Below are 19,963 nucleotides of genomic sequence, written 5' to 3'. Positions count from 1 at the left end.
TCAAAATCCTCCCTAACCTCTATCTTAGATGCCACAGCTGCACGATGAAGGTGTCGGTGTTAAGGAGAGACTGACCAGCAGTGACAGGGACAGGCCAGATGCCCCAGGCACCCAGCCAGGACCCTGCGTGAGCATATCAACTAACAGGTCACACCTTCTGGAGCTGGTCAGCCCTGCGAGGGCCACTTGCTGAAGTTCCTATACAGAATGACAGGTCCTCACCAAGTAAGTCCTCCCTGCTGGTGCCAGAGGGAAGGGACGTCTTATACTATCAGGGCCTCCTGTGGGATCAGAAACACCAGGGCCAAAGGAACACACCTCTGGGGCTACAGAAATCTCCCAACTGGATCTAACTGCCCCAGACAGGTGTGCCCTAGGCAGAGAGCTCCTGCTTCTCTAAAACCAGAAGGATCACGCATGGTCTCCCAGGATAAGAGAAAACCAGGTGACATTAAAAAAAAAAGGTCATAAGAAATGACAGGAAATCATGGTCAATGGCATCCAAGAATGCGTTTTTGAGGAACTTTAACAATCCTACTAGCAGGCTGGGCAGCATTTATTTACACAGTTTCTGGCCTCATGATTACTGGGTGACGTGGCTGGTGGTCACAGTATTTCTTCCATCATGTGTCAAAGAGCACATGCCTGTCTCAGAAATGGAGTATGATTCTGAGTTTCCAGCACTGGGAATCCAGTTTCTCATATAATTAAAAATACTCATGTTCATCGCAGTGTTATTCATAATAGGCAAAACAACCCAAAGTCTATCAAAGGATGGATGGATAAACAAAATGTGGTACATCAGTACGATGGAATATGACTCTTCCATAAAAAGGAATGAAGTTCTGATACACGCTACCATGTGGATAAGCCTTGCAGACATGACGCTCAGGGAAGTGAGCCAGGCACAAAAGGCCAAGTTTTATATTATTCCACTTAAATGAGGTCCCTGGAACAGGCAAATTCTGAGACAGAAAGTAAAAGCGTGGTTGCCAGGGTCTGGGGGGGAGGGGAGAAGGGGGAATTATTGTTTAATGGGATAGAAGTTCTAGTTCGGGAAGATGAAAAAGATCAGGAGATGGATGGTGGGAATAGTTGCACAACGAACTAAATAAACTTAATGCCATTGAACGATACACCTAAAGAGGGTACATTTTATGTTATGCATATAGATCTTACAGAATTTTTTTTTTTTGGCCGTGCCACGCGGCGTGTGGGATCCTAGTTCCCTGACTAGGGATTGGACCTGGGCCCCTGGCAGTGAAAGTGCGGAGTCCTCACCACTGGACCACCAGGGAAGTCTCCAACCATAATTTTAAAAATACAGATAAATGTCTGAACAGGAGTTCTATTTGGGAAAAATGAGATGGAAAGTTTATATGCAATCAAAAAATATGATCAGCCCCTCTCTGGCACCCTAAGTCAAGCACAGAGCTGTTAAAATAATACAAAGAGTCGGACTTCGGATGCGAAGTCCAAATTCTTCCTCGGAAAGGGAAGAGGCTCGCTGCCCAGGGAGCAATCCTGACCCAATCAAAACAGAATCCAAAGTTACCCGAAGGAACGTGGGGAATCCTTGTCCGTAGTAACCGACAGCAAAATAGTCAGGCTTGGGTCTTATCACCTTGACGATGTTTTCATAAAATTGAGCCTGTTTTTTCTGAAAGGAAGAAAGGAAATGCATTTCAGGTTTGAATGGAGTAGTTGAACATCCATGCATCTGGATTCTTCCAGCTTTGGCAGTTCTAGTGGGTGAGAGGGGGAGAAGGTGGGGGAGTGGTGCTGACGCAGGCATTGAATTTAATCTCACCACGAAGCTTTGACAGTACTCCTCACTCACCCTCCAACATTCAGCAGGGGAATTTGACCAAAAAGCCAAATTCAGCAGCCAGTTGTGATGTATAGGTGTTTTCATAACCAAAGAGGCACCAGAAAGATGGTTTTTCTTCTGATTAAATGTCTGATCTTTAGGATTTTTTTAAAAAGGTATCAGTCAGATAATGGGATACATTTCAAGAGAATTTAAAAGGGCAGAATTCTGTTCCACATTCATGATACACATCACAACATCATTAAGTCGATCTGCTGAATACAAAAACGATACAGCAGAGAAAGCAGTAGTTAGAAACCGATAGCTTCTGTGGCAGGAGAAAGGTCTGGGCTAGCCTCCATCCGTCCCCCTCTTGTGGACAGGCTCACAGTTTTAAACGAGTGGAGACTCCTGGAGACCTTTGGGCCATCAAGACCAACGTACACCTAGACTCAGCAGTTGTTCACATATAAATCGTTCAGAGGCGTCTTAGAGTTTGGTTACAAAAGCTCACTGGGGAATAAAAAGTGGATACTCGTGGGCCAGAAAAAGCTCACTGGGGAATAAAAAGTGAATACTCGTGGGCCAGAATCAACCAGCAAATAAATCAAGTGTCCTCCTGGACAAAATGAAGGAGAATCCCAACGTTCAAAGGAAAAGAAAAATTCCAGAAGAACAAGCTGAGATTGCCTGTTCATTTAAAGAGAAAGAAAGACCTACCAGCAATTCGCTAAGTTGTTCATAATCGAATATCTCGTTTTCATACTGTTCAGCCAGTTCCTTGCCCAGGGCGATGGCCTCTTCCCACATCTGTGAGGGAAAAGAAAGCAACAAGGGAAAGAGAAACTCAAACCTGAATCCTGTGGTCAAAGAGTAATATGCCGCAACACAACTGTTCATGATGAAACAAGCTGGAAATACACTTGCTTAATCTGAAAGCACTGGAAAAATACAGATATTTTCTAGAGGCTCATGGCCTTTGGCTCGGGCATCAGTTGACCGAACTGGTCAGCTACTGGCTCATCAATCATGCTGGCCACTGCCCCTGGTCGGAGCAGTCGGCCGGCCAGTCCTGCCTCGCCTGCTGCAGGCCGCTGACGTCCATCTGTCGGAGCAGCCGTGGAGCTCAGAAAGGAAACCACAGGGCGAGGTTGAGAGGAGCGTTTGCGTAGAAACCACAGGCCTGATTTTGCTACTTTCCCAAATCATCCCATTTAATAAGCTCTATGTGTCAGTGGTCAGAAAGACAAGGATCTATTTCAAATCTAAATTAAGGCTTGCAAGGAGTTCGTGTTATGTTTGCAGATACCGTCAGGATGTAAAATCTGCCATCGTTTCGAAAGGGAGAATTTTTTATGGTAATGGTTTAAAAGTGGGTTTCCCAATCAGGTAACGTTTATTAAAATGCTGATAAACTTTTGACACATGTGGATTAATTTACTGATACATGTGGTAGGCCTGAATTTCCCTTGTTTTCCTTGGGAAAAATAAAATACAGTGGTTTACTTGAAAAGAACATGGAAAATATGGAGGAACTATCTCCTCCAGAAAGCTTTCCTGGGTGCCACCCACCCTCCTCCTCTGGGCTCCTACAAGACCCAGGATTCCCCTACTAAAAAAACTTTGGGTAATGTACTGAAAGTGGAATGCTCCTTTGTCATTCCTCCTCAGGGACTATGAGCCCCTTGAGGGCAGGCCCTGAGCATCATCAAAACCTCTGGACCGTATGGAGCCCAGGACCTGCTCAACAATGTTTCTCAAACAGAAATGAAGGTTATTCACTTAGAATCAGGAAAGTGTCACACCACCCCACATACTGGGTCCCCAGACATGAATCGCTCACTTCTCCACTGGAACCATCCCCACAAAGTGGTAGCACTGTTAGGGCAGTGACTGCAAGCTTATTCTACCTCCAGCGAGATGCCACCTGCATTGTCTTGTTAAAGTCCTTCGCCTTGTCAGGTGGGTATCTTTATTACACCTGGTTGGCAGATAAGGAAGTTGGGGATCAGACAGGTAAGTTACCTGCCCAAGGGCACACAGTGCGGTGTACTCGCCCCAGCTTGGTCTTTTTCTGGAGTTCTTGCTCTCGATGACTTAGCTGGAGGTGCCATAACAAAATCCCATACAACAGGTATTTCCTTCTCACAGTTCTGGAGGCTGGGAAGTCCAAGATCAAGGTGTAGGCAGATTCAGTTCTTGGTAAGCGTTCGCCTCCTGACTCATAGACAGGCACCTTCTTACTGTGTGCTCACATGGCCTTAGGAGAGATCTTTCTCTTCCTCTTCTTATAAGGGCACTAATCCCATCATGGGGGGCCCCCACCCTAATCATGACCCAATATAAACATAATTACCTTCCCAAAACCTCACTTCCAAATATCATCACATGGTGGTTAGGGTTTTAACATATGAATTTTGGAGGGATGCAAACATTGAGCCCATAACAATGACCATGTGCCAGCACTTCCAGCTGCCCCACACCCCCTCCTCCTGGAATGGGTTTTAAAGGATGATAAGCTAGTCCCTAACTCCAGGCTCTCACTGAGAACACAGCCGGGTCCCATAACTGGCATACCCTTGGCACTGAACCCTCACCTGCCTGCCAGTCTTTGCCTTTTCTTAGTAGAACCACACTATCAAGGACCTTACTTATTACTGAATCACCCAATAGACTTAAAATGCTCTTTACACAGCTGCTACTTAAATAAACCATCTGCTATTTTTGATGAGAAAAAGCTATTCTGAAATTGCATTTTAATACTTTGAAAGTATTAAAAATAAGCCCAGAGTAGAAAAAGATTTCAGAGTTAGGACCAGCAGCCAGGGAAGAGAGAAAGTGGCTGAGATGCTCTTCCTAGAACCACACACTTCGCTTCCCAAGAAACCCTACCTGTCTCCTTCATCCTGCTGAAGCTTTGCATCCTTTGAATGTCTTCATCTGCTGCTCCAGCTAGCTCATGCCCTTTGCCAGAGCCGAAGCTCGTATTTCTAGGAAGAGGGAGCTTCTCCACTTGGAATGTTTCTTTTAAGCTCCAGTGACCAATTCCTCCCTTAGTACATTTCCATTTCAAAGAAATCATGACCTTTAGTTGTAGTTCTCATTCACTCCATTGATTTTTCTTTAGTTTTCTGCAAGCTAATACACCACTCTCTTCGCTGCCTAGAATCTTAGGGCTTCTAATTCACTGCTTAATCTATTTTTATCCTAAATGACAGATGAGATGCTTTAAACTATCAAAAGTAATTGTTTTTAAAAGAAATATGTCTTGAATAAATATTTTATCCAACTCACCCAGAGGTTACACAGTTGTGTTCTTTATCAGATTTTCTATAAACATGCATTCCCCTCTCCACCCCCCTCACCCCGGAATGTTTTAAAGGATTCTGCATTAAGGAGATTTTCATCTACTTTTAATTGGCTAGGGCTCTACAGAGTGTGGGTTGCTCATATTTCCCGTGTGAATACCTTGGAAAATATTTCCGTGCCAGAGAGAAAACAGATTCAATATGATCAAGATTTAGATGATCTCGGTGGAAGAATCGCTTTAGCCTGTGTGATTGAATGCCCTACCCTGGCTCCATTCTTAGACATGCAGTAGGCAGCCCCAAATGAAAAAGCACCCTAGCAACGCTCCGCTTTACTTTCTGATTTGAAATCCTTCGTCCATCTTACAGCATCCTTGGCCTTGTTCGTTTACTTCCAACACAGAGCACACTCTTCCCACCTCCTCTTTTTATCAGATGATCTCAGCTACATTCTCTTGAGATGATCACCTTTCCTTTCTGAACCTTTCGCTTCCAGGGAGTCCCATTTCTGCTAGTGTCATGAACAGAAAACTTTTTTTTTTCTGATGAAATTCCTTCGTTAGTTCCAAGACTGAAGTGGCTGCAGAGCACGTATCAGCGATTGCTTTCCTACGGAGAACTGTGAGGTTGACGAGTGACCAGTTGGGTAGAATGACAACGTTGATCTAACAGGATTAGGGAGGCAGCGGATGAAAACCAAGATGGCAGCCTGGACAAACACCCTTTACAAATAATTCAGGCCAGTGATGACTCACCGGGATGTTGGTGTGCAACCGCGGTTTAACCCGCTAACTAGCTAAGTCCCTCACCAGTGAAGATGTTTTATGGGATGCTCTTATTGCAGTCATTCTAAAATTCATCTGGCTTTCCAGGCAGCTGTTGGGAAAAGAGTCATATTCAATCACCCTCTAAATTTCCAGTGCCCTGCACAGGAAATGGATGAAAAGCCAATGCTGTGGAAGATTCCAGAGCACTGTTTCAGGGCCCTCAGCACTGGAGGGGACCCATGTGGCCCAGAACTAGCCTTATGCCCTGGCCAGTGAGTGCTTCACTGCAGGAATGACGTGAGTGAGAATCTCTTTCCAGTCCCTTGATGATGATGGGCTGGATTCCCCAGGAAAGATGTGTGTCGTAAGTCTGGATGGCGACTCCAAGGGGTGTGGTCCAGCCGAGAGGAGACCCGGCCAGTCCCGGCGCTGCTGCAACCTCTTCTTACAGAATGGAGACTCCTTATGGGCACCTCCACTCTCTCTAGGGCTCCCCATCTCTCCCTGAGCCAAGCTGCATCCTGGGTCCTCCTGCAGTTCTCAGCTGATCTCCACTAATCTGAGCAAAGGCTGGACACTTTCTGAAGACATTTCTGAGAGTGAGTCAGGCCCCACTCTTCCAGCTCCTGCAACGGAGCATTCGCTCTGTGCTCTGCATCAAAGCTGCCCAACCGTGCAGTAACGACGCCACCCTCTCTCTGAGCGCACACATGACAGAGCCAGAGCCTGAGAAAGGGGGTCAGATGGGCTGGCTGCCCTCTGGTAGGGCAGGAAACCCAGTGGGATCTGGGACTTGGGCTGGACTTAGGAAGCCTTGCTGGAAAGGTTCTTACACCGACTCGAAGACAAATCCTGCCTTGTGGTGCAGTCAGGTACTCAAGAATTACTGACCATTGAAATCATGCTCCTTTTTTCCCCACAGCAATTCTTTATTCGTCCAAATGGAAAATGGTTTGCTCAGTTTTAATGCCCCGGGGAAAAATGGAGAAGGCATAACTTTTTTTTTTCCCCCCTAAAAAAAAGGATTTTTTTCCTTTTTCTTTAAGCCAGGACATCTGTAGTTCTGCAAGCCCTTAGAAAGCCTAAACCAGACAGCAAAAGATACCGTTGCCTTTTCCTTGGTGGTTTGATTGGAAGGAGAAGGGACACATCCTGTCACTCATCCCCTCATTCTGTAGATAATTACTGGGCACCTGTGATGGGGGTGGGTTCAGGGAGAACAGAGAAGGAACAGGAAGTGTACACACAGCTCTTGAAGGAGGACTGGAGAAAGAAGAGAAACAGGCAGTAGCTGGCGAGGGGAGTCAGAACGAGAGAGAATTTTTTTAAAGATGGGAGAAATCATGGCATGGTTGTAGGCGAGTGTGTATTAGCCAGTGGAGAGGAAAACAGTGCTGCTTGTCAGGGAGAGGGCGGACGGGCCAGAGTGATGTCCTGGATGGGGTGGGGGAGCCTGGGCTGAGTGGGGGAGGAGAGGCCTTGGACATGATCACGGAGGGCTGTCCCCGGGGCAGGAGGGTGTGACGGGGTCAAAGCTGCACCACACAGCCTGGCTATCACTAGCTGGAAAATCAATTACTTTGAAAAAGAATTCACATGTGAGGGAATGGAGCCTAATCACTCCGGAGCTGCTCGAACTGCCTGGAAGGAAGTAAAACCTCCCTGGACCGATCAGAAGTCACTTCCCTGCCAGCTTTGCAGCCATGTGAGGCTTGTTCTGCTCCCGGTGTCTGAGCCAGCCTGGTGCCCGGCCCCTCTGGGCGTTCACACATCTGACATTGACCCCATGTGAGAGACACTGTGTGATCAGCTGACTTCAAGTCTCTGGAGCTGTCACCCGCCTCTCCTCATCCCCACTGCCACCACCTTTCCCTGGGCCACCACAGGTCAGGCCAGGACCACTGCTCCAGCCCCCTCCACCCCCAGGGCTTCTGTCACCTTGGAGCCAAAATCACTCCCTGAAAAGAGGAAAATAAAGACACCCTTGCCTATGTTCATAGAATCTCAGTGGCTCTTGTGCCTCATGGGGTAAGTCAAATCTTCAGGAGACACACAAGGCCATGGACAGACTGGCTCCCAAGTTCTCTGCATCTGTGTCTCCCAGGACCCCTTCCTCACCACCCCCCCCCCCCCCCCCCACCGAGAGACAGGCTTCTCGGCTTCTCCAGAAAAGCGAGATGTCTTCGGGAGCCCTGGTCTTGACAAGTGTGATTCCCAGTCTTTGGAATCCCTGCCCTCCCAGCCATCATCTGGCAAGCTTTGTCTCATTCTTCAAGACCCAGTTTATATGTCACCTTCTCAGGGACAAGGAAGTCTCCCCTTTCTCCTCAGAAGAGGGAATCATTCCCATACCTGTTAGGTAGGTTGACTCAGCGCCTACCAGTGCAACAGACCAGAGGAGGGTTTTGGTACTTACCTGCTCACGCTCGAGGTGGGCCTTTGCCCTCCCGCCCCCCTGCACCCCGTAATTCATGGGTGCAGGTGGCACCTGGCACCCAGGAGGCTGGGTGGTGGAAACACGTGTGAGGGGTCCTGCAGGGCGGGGCGTGGGGCGGCAGGGCTGTTACCGACTCTAAACCTTGATTTTCTCATGCTCTGATCATAAATCGCTCTTTTTTGGGGGCGAATCATAATTAACACATGATCTCTGAGCACTGCAGCCAAATTCTTGCTAATTGAACAGATTCTGGCAAATGTCAGGATTTTTGAAAATTCTGGAAATGCTGAGAGCAGACCAAGAAGAGGGTGATATGATGCTCGCACCTGTAATTCCTCTCAATGACAGCTGTGTTTTTAAAAGGAAACTCAGAGGATGAGAAAATGTCACCCCCAATACTTAGAAAAGAAATCCAACCATTTCATCAGAAGTGGAAACTTGCTTCCAAACCCCTATTTTTAGTTCGTGAGATGATGCAAGATGCCTCCTCTTTTGACTTGGGCACAAGGCAAAGTGCAATCTTCGTCAAGGCGAGGTTATTTTAAGGGAAAAGAAGACAGAGCTCCAGCTGAAAAGAATCCCGGAGCTTCATACATCGCATGGGCTGTCGGCTATGTGCCCCCTCTGCTGACGCTCCCAGGCTGCTTCCTGGCTTTCGAGGAGGTTAATGCTCGTTAATACTGGCTCCCTCCCTCTGACTGCATTTTCCTGAGAGCAGGGCTTCTACTTTAGACACACCCTCCACAGGGAAGCCTGGTAACTTTCAGCGCAGGGCTTGAACTAAGGGCTGTACTGAAAATTACTAGGCCTCAACCAAACACAGTAAAACAATTCAGAGCATCTTCAGGACAGAACGCTCGGCTGCCACGATAAAACCTGACAGTGGGCTTTCCGGAGATGCAAAAACAGGTGGTAAAAAGAGAAAGGAAAAGGAGCAAGGAGTAATTATTAGCCCAGGAAGGAAGAAGTGCAAAAGAATGAAAAGGGAAACAGATGGAAATGACGTTTTTTGGAGAGAAAGAAACAGATGAAAAGACCAAAAGCTGGGCTGAAAGACATTCAGAACCCTTTTAAACGGTGGAAAAGCAAAAGTAAAAGAATGATTTTTGTGAAGAAGCAATACAGAAAGATAACAGAACATAATTCAAAAACCGAAGTGTCCAATATGAAGGAGAAGAAAATCTATTCAGCGTTGCTGCTTTCAGAGTACAAAGGCAGACAGACTTTTAATACAGTCTGACCCCAGTTTCTGGCGGGCGCCCCGGGGTGTCCCCGCAGGTGCTGGCGTCCAAGGGATGGGGTGGGAACCCGCTCCTTTAAGGGCCTGCGCTCACGGTTTCCAGGACACAAATCTGCCTTGGGTTCTGTTGGGAGTCCAGGCAGGAAAAGCCGGCCCGGGTCTTGGGAGAATCTGTCTTTGTTCCATCCACAACTTCTGTAATGAAGGCAGCACGTAAGCCAAGTCAAGCCTGCGGAAAAGGCTTGGGAAACAAGCCTGCGGAAAAGGCACCCAAGAGCGGCACCTCTGGAATGAGGACAGGGGTCTGCCCCCGGGGCTGCCGGGCAGGAGTGGGGGGCAGGGGGATGCCCTTCAGACGTTTCCGGGGCTCAGAGTCTGCGTCAGGAGGCCAGACCACACACGTGAGACAAATAAGCCCCATGTGGGCTTCCCTGGTGGCGCAGTGGCTGACAGTTCGCCTGCTGATGCAGGGGACATGGGTTCGTGCCCCGGTCCGGGAAGATACCACATGCCGCGGAGCGGCTGGGCCCGTGAGCCATGGCCGCTGAGCCTGCGCGTCCGGAGCCTGTGCTCCGCAACGGGAGAGGCCACAACAGTGAGAGGCCCGCGTACCGCAAAAAAAAAAAAAAAAAAAAAAAAGAACCCCATGTTAGGAACTCTGTGGAATGTCTGAGTGATGGTGGCCTTTTCCAGCGTTTGCTCAAGCACTGGCCAGAATGTGCTTAATTCAATAAAAATGACACTGTTAACAGTGGGGGAGGCTGCACATGTCGGGGAGGGGGCAGGGGTACATGGGAACTCTCCGTATCTGCTGTTCAATTTTGCTGTGAACCTAAAAACTGCTATTAAAAAACAGTCTACTTAAAAAAAGTAACTGAATACCCAGTCTGGGTGCAGCACAGGGCTCCCGAAGAGGGACAAACAGAAGTGTCAGACACAGCCTGCCCTGTCCCCAAGGAGCTCCAGTCAAAGCAGGACCTGGTGACCCAGGGGTGGACCCTGGCCCAGTTGCACTGCCATTACTGGGAGCTGCTTAGAAATGCAGAGCCTCAGGCCCCTCCCAAGACCTAGTGAATCAGAATCTGCATTATTTTTTCTTTGGACGAACCATGCAGCGTGTGGGATCTTACCTCCCCGACCAGGGATCAAACCTGCGCCCCTTTAGTGGAAGTGCAGAGTCTTAACCACTGGACCGCCAAGGAAGTTCCCAGAATCTGCATTTTAACAAGATCCCCAGGGGACTCAGGGGACCATTAAAGTGTGAGATACTCAAAGGAGGGGATACAGGATACATAGAAATAGCTCCTGGCCAGGGAAGGGAGAGCCCAGAGACAGGACTCTCTCTGCATGGGGGGCAGGAAAGGCTCCAAGGTGGAGACAGCAAGAAAACATGCGTAGGAGGTGGGAAGGAGTCACCACAAGAGACAGCAGGTGAGAAGGGGCCGTTCCCATCCGGGGGAGACCACAGAAGGTCCCGGGGCTGGGAATCAAAAAGCATGTTCAGAAAGAGGCAAGATGCTGTGGGTGACGAGAGGGTAGATACATGGGCAGAGCCCTGCTGTAAGGGGCCTCACCTGCCAGGTAGAAGCCTGGATCTGCCTGTAGAGGAGGTTGGGGGACCTTGAGGTTTGGGCATCCTTGGAGCGATACAAGCTATGATGCCATGGCCACTTTGTTAGAGCCCAGAATGGTGGCCCGGGGAACAGAATGGCAGGGGTGGATGTGGGCGATGCATCTTGGACTGGGAGTCCAGGGAGGCTGAGAGCTTATGAGGAAAACACGCCAGATGAGCTGACTTCTGCTCAGAGACCCACATTGTTCAGCAGTGTCCCAGGTAGAACCTGGCCAAGAAGGTGCAGACCTTAGAGCTAGTGGGTCGGTGACACTCATCCCTGAAGGCACTTGGACACACAAATCACAGTGAGAAAATGTGACTCATCCTTAAGAGTTTGGGAAACTAATAATAAGATTATAATAGACTTTGGTCAAAGCACAGAAGAAAACAACTGAGAGGCATAATTCTAAATTTTGAAAATAAAATACGTAAGTACCAGAAAACTCCATCTTGCTCCAACAAAGCTATGTTGCTTCTTCCTGATTTCTTATGGTTTATCTTCATAACTGCCTCTGTTTCTACTCTTTCCTTCCCTGCCTACCATGCCTTGTCTGTATTTCATTCAGAGGACCTTCTGTTCATAAAAGAGCCCCTCACATGTCCATCCCTCCAAATCCCCTAATGCTAAGAACAACCATACGCTGGACACTTATTTCAAATTGCAGAAATGACACTGGGTCACAAGAAAAAAAATCCAATTTTGGTGCTTGTGATCACGCTTCCCCTTGTCATTCTGACATACATTCTATTATCTCCTGGCTTTGGTTCCCATTTCCTAATTCTCTTAGATTTATTTCAGTTTTTCAAAATATTCATTTAGTGTAAGGAATATATCCCAACAAGCACGTAAGCAATGCCGCTGCCTGTGATGACTCCAAAGGACATGCAGTAAAGCTTCGATCTACCAGCAGCCTGTGGATGGATGTGCTAGCCGACACCGTTCTCAACAAAAGCAAAGTCTTTGGCTCAGAGCAGCAGTGTCCAATGGAACCATCAGCCAAGATACATGTACAATTTTTCTAGTAGCCATATTTTAAAAAGTGGAATTAGGGACCTGGTGGCACGGTGGTTAAGAATCTGCCTGCCAATGCAGGGGACTCGGGTTCGATCCCTGGTCTGGGAGGATCCCACATACCGCGGAGCAACTAATAAGCCCGCATGCCACAACTACTGAAGCCCACACACCTAGAGCCCGTGCTCCGCAACAAGAGAAGCCACCGCAATGAGAAGCCCGCACACCGCAATGAAGAGTAGCCCCCGCTCGCAGCAACTAGAGAAAGCCCGCCCCAATGCAGCCAAAAATAAATAAATTTATTTAAAAAAAAAGGAAAAAGCTTTAAAAATGAGCAAACTCTTAAAAAAATGGAATTAATTTTAGTAATATTTACTATACCTGAAGTATTCTTTCAAATGGAATCAATAACACAAAATTAATGAGATGTTTGACAGGCTGCCATAACAAAGTTCCAAAGATTGGACGTCTTAAACAAATTTATTTCCTTACAGTTCTGGAGGCGAGAAGCCAAGGCCGAGTTGTCAGAAGGATGCTTTCCTCTGAGGCCTCTCTCCTTGGCTTGTGAGACAAATCCCCACCCTGTGTCCTCACCTAGTCCTTGCTCAGTGTGTGTCTTTGTCCTAATCTCCTCTTCTTATATGGAGTTCAGTCATATTGGATCAGGCCCTACCTCCAGATAGTCACCTTCCGAGGTACTCGGATTAGGGCATCAACGCATGAATTTCTGGTGGACACAGTTCAGCTCATAACAAGTCTCTTGATCACGCTGAGCCTTAGAAATCCAGTGCTGTTGTGCACTGACGGTGCGTCTCAGTCTGGACTGGCCATGTTTCAGGTGCTCATGGCTGCACGGGTCCTGTGACTCTTGTAGCAGACAGCTCAGGTCGGAGCCGCCCATCATAGGAGGGCTGGCTCCCTGGGCACCTCTACCCAGAGGACCCCACAGTGAGCAGCCTTCCTTCAAATTCCCATGGGCTGAATCACTTGCCAACTATCACCCATTTCAAGATATTTTTTCCCCCAAGAATCGACAGATGAGTATGGATAAAGGAGATGTGGTAGATAAACACAATGCAATAGCACGCAGCCAAAAAAAAGAATGAAATAATGCCATTTGCAGCAACATGGATGGACCTAGAGATGATCATACTAAGTAAAGTCAGCCAGACAGGGAAAGACAGATATCATATGATATCACTTGTATGTGGAATCTATGAAAATGATACAAATAAACTTATTTACAAAACAGAAATAGACTCACAGACATAGAAAACAAATTTATGGTTACCAAAGGGGAAGGGGGGGGAATAAATTAGGAGTTTGGGATTAACGTGTACACACTACTATATATAAAATAGATAACCAACAAGGACCCACTGTATAGTACAGGGAACTCTACTCAGTATCTTATAAAATAACCTGTAATGGAAGAGAATCTGAAAAAGAATATACATACACACACACACACACACACACACACACACACACACACACACATATATAAAAAACTGAATCACTTTGCTGTACACCTGTAACTAATACAACACTGTAAATCAACTATATTTCAATTAAAAAAACCCAAAAAACAAAACTTCAGTCTGGGCACAGAGCACAGAAATGTGTGCATCTAGTCCTTCCCAAGGTCAAGTTCTGAATCTGCAGCAACGACCTCAACCATTGTCTTATTCCAGAGAAGGCATGAAGGATGCTCTTTCCCAAATCACCGCATATACCCAACACCTGGCAGGTATAATAAGACCAGGTCTCGGTCTTGTTTCCTAAATGAATGTGATTCTAAATCTGGCATGAAGAAGCAAACTTTCCTTCTGCTGTGACCTCCTGCCGCCCCGACTCCCCACCTGCTGAGACTTCGGGCATCCTGGCCACAGGGAGCTGGAACCAGTTCTCAGGTGCAGCTGCCCCTGCACTGCCCAGCCCGGTCACGTCGTTCCCAACCCCTCCCTAACCCGAGGAAGATATTCAACTATGGAGGAGCTGGCCCGGCACCAGGTTCTGGAGATAGCGCTATTCTCACATGTCCAGCTGTGGGAAGCTGTGTAATTGGGGGGTGAGAGGGAATATTACGTTTTTAGGACACATATACTTAGGCAATTTCCACGTGCCTTGAGAGCCCTAGGTTAGAACCCCGCCTCGCTTGTCCGATTCAACGTCCTGGTAGTTTACCTGGTTTACCTGGTAGATGCAGGCGCTACGTACATTGCCTTCCCTTCCGGGCACTTCCCCATCCACTGAAGCTCGTTGTGGCCGCGTGATCTGCTTTAGTCAATGACACGAGCACAAACGCATGTGTCTTTTCTGGGCCGAGTGTGTAGGGGCCGGGCAGTGACTCGCTGTCCCTCTGAGGCTGCATTCCTTTGTGTTGGGACCTGCGCTCACCTGGGTCCCCAGCAGTGAGGAGGGACCGGCAGCAGGAGTGAGAAATCAACCTGGGTTGTGTAGCACCACTGAGACGGTGAGAGGTTGGAACCCCAGCAGATTCCAGCCCATCCCAGCTAATACAGAAGATGGATACTTACTTCCTTCTGTTAATTTTTCCCCAGGAAATTTAATGCTCGTTGATGTTAAAACGATTTTTTTTTTTTGCTTCGCGGCTCATCATCCAGGTACTTGAAATTTTGTTTGATGAAATTTTCTCCCTCACCCTCATGTTAGCCTCAGAAAGATGCGCGAACTTCCGTTTCTCTTTAACGTCCTCGTGGAGAAGTTACGGGCCTTCAAAATGGCTTTTCAGTCTCTTTTGCCAGTACGCCTCTAACGGCTGCCGTGGAGACGATTCTCCTCAGTTTTGATTAACAAGTTCAATCAAGTTGAACATTCCTGACTCCAGGTGAGCTAAGTGCTCACTTCACTAGAGCCATCCTTCTGTCTCCTCCAAAACACAGAAACACGTGAGAACATTCCTTCAGCCCCTTTCTCCTTCTGCCTGTAGTGCTTTATCACTTGAATTCGCTTTTTTTCGAAACCAGGATTTCTCAGCCTGGCCACTACTGACATTCTGGGCTGGATAGTTCTGTGTGGTGAGGGCCGTCCGCCGTGTAGGATGTTGAGTGGCATCCCTGACCTTGACCCACTTGACGCCAGTCACATCCACATCCCCAGGCATGATGACCTGAAAGGGTCCTGGTTGAGGACCACTGTGCTAAACCCAACACGGTCATTGTTTTCCCTCCGTATGAGGCTACTCTGGCTAAAAACAAAACCAAACCCACTTGGTTCCTCAATTTATTATTTATTGAAGGCCAGCTGTCCTGCTGTCCATGAGCACCTCTCACCTGTCTGAAATCACCCTTAAACGCTGAGTATTCACTCCTTTGTTCCTGCATTCTTTCACTGATTTCTTTGTTCATCTAACAAACGCCGCTGTGTTACGTGCCCAGCTCTGAGAGTTACATGTCTTGTGAGGGATTGCACGTGTGTGGCCTCTATCTTCACAGAGCTCATGGCCTATGGGAGACTCGCTAAAGAAATACACGTGCAAATCTACTGCTGCAAATTGTGGTTAAGTGCTATACGGGAAAAGAAGAGGCCACTGTGGGCATCGGATCAGAGGTGACATTAAGCTGGATGAGGACAAATGAGCCAAGGTTAGGAGCAGCAGAGGCCTGCCAGGAAGAGGCAGGAAGGGCTGGGGTGCATGAGGACCCAGAAGGGGTGGTGTGGCCAGAATTTAAGGAGCGAGGGAGGGAGGAGAGCTGAGATGTGGTGGGAGAGATCTCGGGGCCAGCGCTGTCAGAGGACGTGAGAACCCACAATGACTATCAGCGAAGGCACACACTCTTTCAGCCCCAAGGACCTGTGGCCCTCAGGCTTCCTGGGCCGCTCTGGGGTCCCACCTCCTGTCCCTTCCGTAACACCTGATTACCCTTCTCAAAAACATGATAAGCCAGAAAGCCACTGGGGGAAGGAACGGCTCCACTTTTCTAGCAGTCTGTCGAGAAACAGAATTCCCCTGGCTAAGCTAATAAAATTTTAGCAGTTGGCCTTAATTGTGAAACCATCTCATTTCTATGAAGAAATATATTCTGCTTTGCTATAGGACCAGGTATAATTCACAGACCATTTCCAAGTGGCCTCTGGCCAATCCTCATGCTATTCTGAACATTTTGATTTTTGTCCCATGTCAAGGACCCCAGGGAATAAATAAAACACACATGATCTCTTCAAAAGGGTCTGATTTATGTCGACAACCACAAAAAGGGTCAGCCACCATCCTTTCCCGATGTGGGTGCTGCTGGGAGTAGAACTGGGTCCCCCCACCAAAGATATGTTGAAGTCCTAACCCTTGGTATCTGTGAATGTGACCTTATTTAGAAACAGGGTCTTTGGGCGTAATCAAGTTAAGATGAGGTCACACTAGATGGCGTGGGCCTTAAATCCAATAACCGGTGCTCTTAGGAGAGGAAGATTTGGACACAGTGACACACAGGGAAAAAGCCACACGAATACGGAGGCAGAAACTGGAGTGATGTATCTACAAGCCAAGGACTGCCGGCATCACCAGACACTGAGAGGCAGGAAGCAGATTCTCCCCTTAAATCATTCTCTCTCAGAGAGCACGGCCCTGCCGACACGCTGACTTTGGTTTTATAGCCTCCAGAACTGTGAGAGAACAGATTCCTGCCCAGTGGGTAGGCCTACGTTACCGCAGCCCTAAGAAACGAATACAGGTACTGTCGTGGAATTCTCTGGTAACTTTTCTCAAGGTAAAAAAGTAAAAAAAAAAAAAAGGCTGGTAACTGAGATGAGTTAAGAATCCCGAGGAAGGCACAGAATGAGCTTAGAAGCCACTTTGGTGGCAGATTTTAAAAACTTCTTAACTGAAGAAGCCCCCCCCCCCCCTTTTTTTTTTTGCAGTATGCGGGCCTCTCACTGTTGCGGCCTCTCCCGTTGTGGAGCACAGGCTCCGGACGCCCAGGCTCAGCGGCCATGGCTCACGGGCCCAGCCACTCTGCGGCATGTGGGATCTTCCAGGACCGGGGCACGAACCCGTGTCCCCTGCATCGGCAAGCGGACTCTCAACCACTGCGCCACCAGGGAAGCCCCCCCTTTTTTATTAATAGTTACCATTTATCTGAATCACATGAACTACAGTGATGAGACCTATTACTGGCTGATTAAAATGATGGCAGGTTTCCTTTTAGTAGAAGTCAACAGATTAAATAATTTTGTTTGAGCCAGTTAATGGAGATGCCACCAAAATGAGTGATATTGGTCTTGCCATGGGATTAATATTTTGGTGACAACAGAAAAACACAAACTGTCAAAGGAAAGCATTAGCTCTAACGTAGCCAGAAATTCCCCCAAATCAGCGTCCCAGCCTGGGTTCTCTCTGGCAAGGACTGTGAAAATACTTGTGCTTTTCAGTTCTAACTTTCAGCAGAGCATCTACAAAAGGGCGATTGATTTTTATTCTTGGTAGGATTTCTACTTAGAAGCGCCAGCGGGAGGGCCCTGCATAAAACCTTCAGATACACGATCTGTAACAAATTTCTGGTACCACAAACACCATGTGTTAAAAAATGTGTTTACAACGCTGCAAGAAGGTGCACACAAAGAGGAAAACACCAGAAAATTTGCATTTTTTTTTTTTTTACCTTGCCTTTGTCGAAGTAGTGGATGATTTCCTGGTAGAGCCGCTCTTTCAGCTGTCCCTGTGTTGTCGCCTGGTACCCGTCCCGCTGGGTGAGGTGGGCCGCGCACACGTCCTCCGACCACTGAGGCAAAAGCAAAGCGTAAGCGGTGCCAGGTGAGGACACGGCCAGGGCTACCGTTTCCCTACCGTCAGGTCAGAATGCACACAGTAAGCCCTGAACTCAGTGTGGGCGCTCGGGCCATGATTCCGGGGGTCGTTGGAGCTGCTGCCATCAGGCTGCCGGGTCTGGAATTGAGGGCAGAACCTCTGTGCAGAGGCCTCAAGACGAGTGAAAGAAAGAAGAAGGCAAAGCTGGGTCTACATTCACACAGAAGAGAAATCCGGCAGGTTCTGGACAGCACAGAACTGTCAGCTTGCCCATGATGCCTCGGAACCTTCCAGAAGAATGAGGAACCGGGTGATCTGTGGCTGCCTCAAATGGGGCATCCCTGGGCGGCGGCCTCAGTCCTGTGCTGCTCAACATTTTAATCAACAGCAGAAGGCACATGGATTCCACTTACAGGTCGTAAAGAAAGCTGCTTACAGACAGGGAGGCGTCTTGGGATCTTCAGCTCTAGGCACGTTGCCTGTCGCAAAGGCAGGGCTCGGCCAGCGTTTGTGGACGTGACAGTGGACTTACGGGACGAAGGAAGGATGCATCGAAGTGAAGGCAAGCTCATTTGACACCTAAACTCCTAAACTTATGCTCAAGAAATCAACGGCACTAAATATAGGGTTTAATAAACTTCAATATTTGGTGGGGACCTACTATGTGCAAGGCACCAGGTCAAAGATGAGTCAGAAGATGCCTGCCCCAGAGAGAGTGCTATTACAACTTAGAGCACAGTGGTATAAAATAACTCTGCAGAAAAGATTTCATGGGCAATTTAAGGGCGGGAGGCAGGACGAGGGGTTCTGCAGAGGCTCCTCGGAGGAAAGAATCAGGATGGGCTCACTCGTCAGTTGGACTCAGGAGGTGGGTCTTGACCCTGTTTTAAGACAGGACAGTGAGGATGCTACCAAGAAAGCAGCGGACTTGCAGGCTGCCTGGACCACAGCGGGGTGGGGTGGGGGGGTCCCCCACTGGACTCAGGGCTGGCCAGGCCACATCTGGAGCAATGGGACCAGCTGTGGTGCCACATTTTAGGGGGCAAGACAAATGGACAGGAACCACTGGGGCAGAGGGCAAAGGCCCCGAGGGACAGGCCTGCAAAAGTGCAAGGCTCCCTAAGAGGCGGGCTCTCACAGCACACACCCCCTCCCACCTTCCCGAAGCCAGAGGGGTTTGGAGCACTCCGTGCTGAACCCCAGGGCTCCAAAGAACAGGGTGAAAGGGCCATGGGGCCAGATGGGCTCTCCGGCACCTGGAGTGTCAAGTAAGAGTGAGAAACCTTTACGCTGCTGCAAATTCTTTCACCTTCAAAGGAGAAGTGCGTAGCCCAACCATAATTGGGAGTTACAAACTCAATTAATTGTGGCATTTTCACCACATGGCCAGATTTCTACTTTTACGAAGGGTAAAAGTAAAATTTTACATGATTCTGAAACGTAACTACAATAAGATAAATAAGAATAAGAAAGTTTGGATGCCAAATAACTTCCTTGGAGTTTAAAATCACCTAAAAAAATACTGAATGGAGAAGCAAAACTCCTTTACACCTTCCACTTAAACAATGAGATGAAATGACTTGGTTGCTAGGCGAAAGGCTGATGTTTTTATTGCCCTTGTTTTTTTTTTGACAAAATAGCCTTAACCAAAAAAAGAAGACCCTATTTGAGGATTTTTACTCAATGAACAAGAATATATCAATCATGGTGAAGAATTTTCATAAAGATACAAGTAACGTTCTTTAGTATGCTGATTAACCAGCATGAATTCACATTTTCTGCAATATCAAAACATATTTAGGACAAACTGCAAAGTGTAATGATGTAAAAGATATGGAGAGCAATTATTTGGCATCTAACTGGAAAATTCAAAACCCCAGTGGAAATGATAATGCAATTGGGCCGACTGATTTGGGTTGTGAAACATCCTTGTACCATTTGTGATAACCCCGTCTGTGCTCAGTAAGTGCAATGATTAAACAAATGATGCTTCATACCCATACATCTATT

General features: G+C 47.8%; 1 protein-coding gene across 2 annotated transcripts in view; it reads right to left on the bottom strand.

The window, feature by feature from the left end:
* DOCK1 (dedicator of cytokinesis 1) overlaps positions 1–19,963 on the bottom strand; it is a 522,558-nt gene that overhangs the window by 47,584 nt on the left and 455,011 nt on the right. For both annotated transcript variants that reach the window (XM_012531578.3, XM_033420738.2), the window contains exons 38-40: positions 17,808–17,927; positions 2,531–2,620; positions 1,556–1,660 (exon numbers count right to left, since the gene is read on the bottom strand). In XM_012531578.3, coding sequence (XP_012387032.1) covers positions 1,556–1,660; positions 2,531–2,620; positions 17,808–17,927 — 315 coding nt within the window. The remainder of the gene's footprint in view (positions 1–1,555; positions 1,661–2,530; positions 2,621–17,807; positions 17,928–19,963) is intronic.

Source organism: Orcinus orca, chromosome 14, assembly GCF_937001465.1.
Source record: "Orcinus orca chromosome 14, mOrcOrc1.1, whole genome shotgun sequence".
NCBI classification, from domain to species: Eukaryota; Metazoa; Chordata; class Mammalia; order Artiodactyla; family Delphinidae; genus Orcinus; species Orcinus orca.
This window is presented reverse-complemented; position numbering and strand designations above follow the sequence as displayed.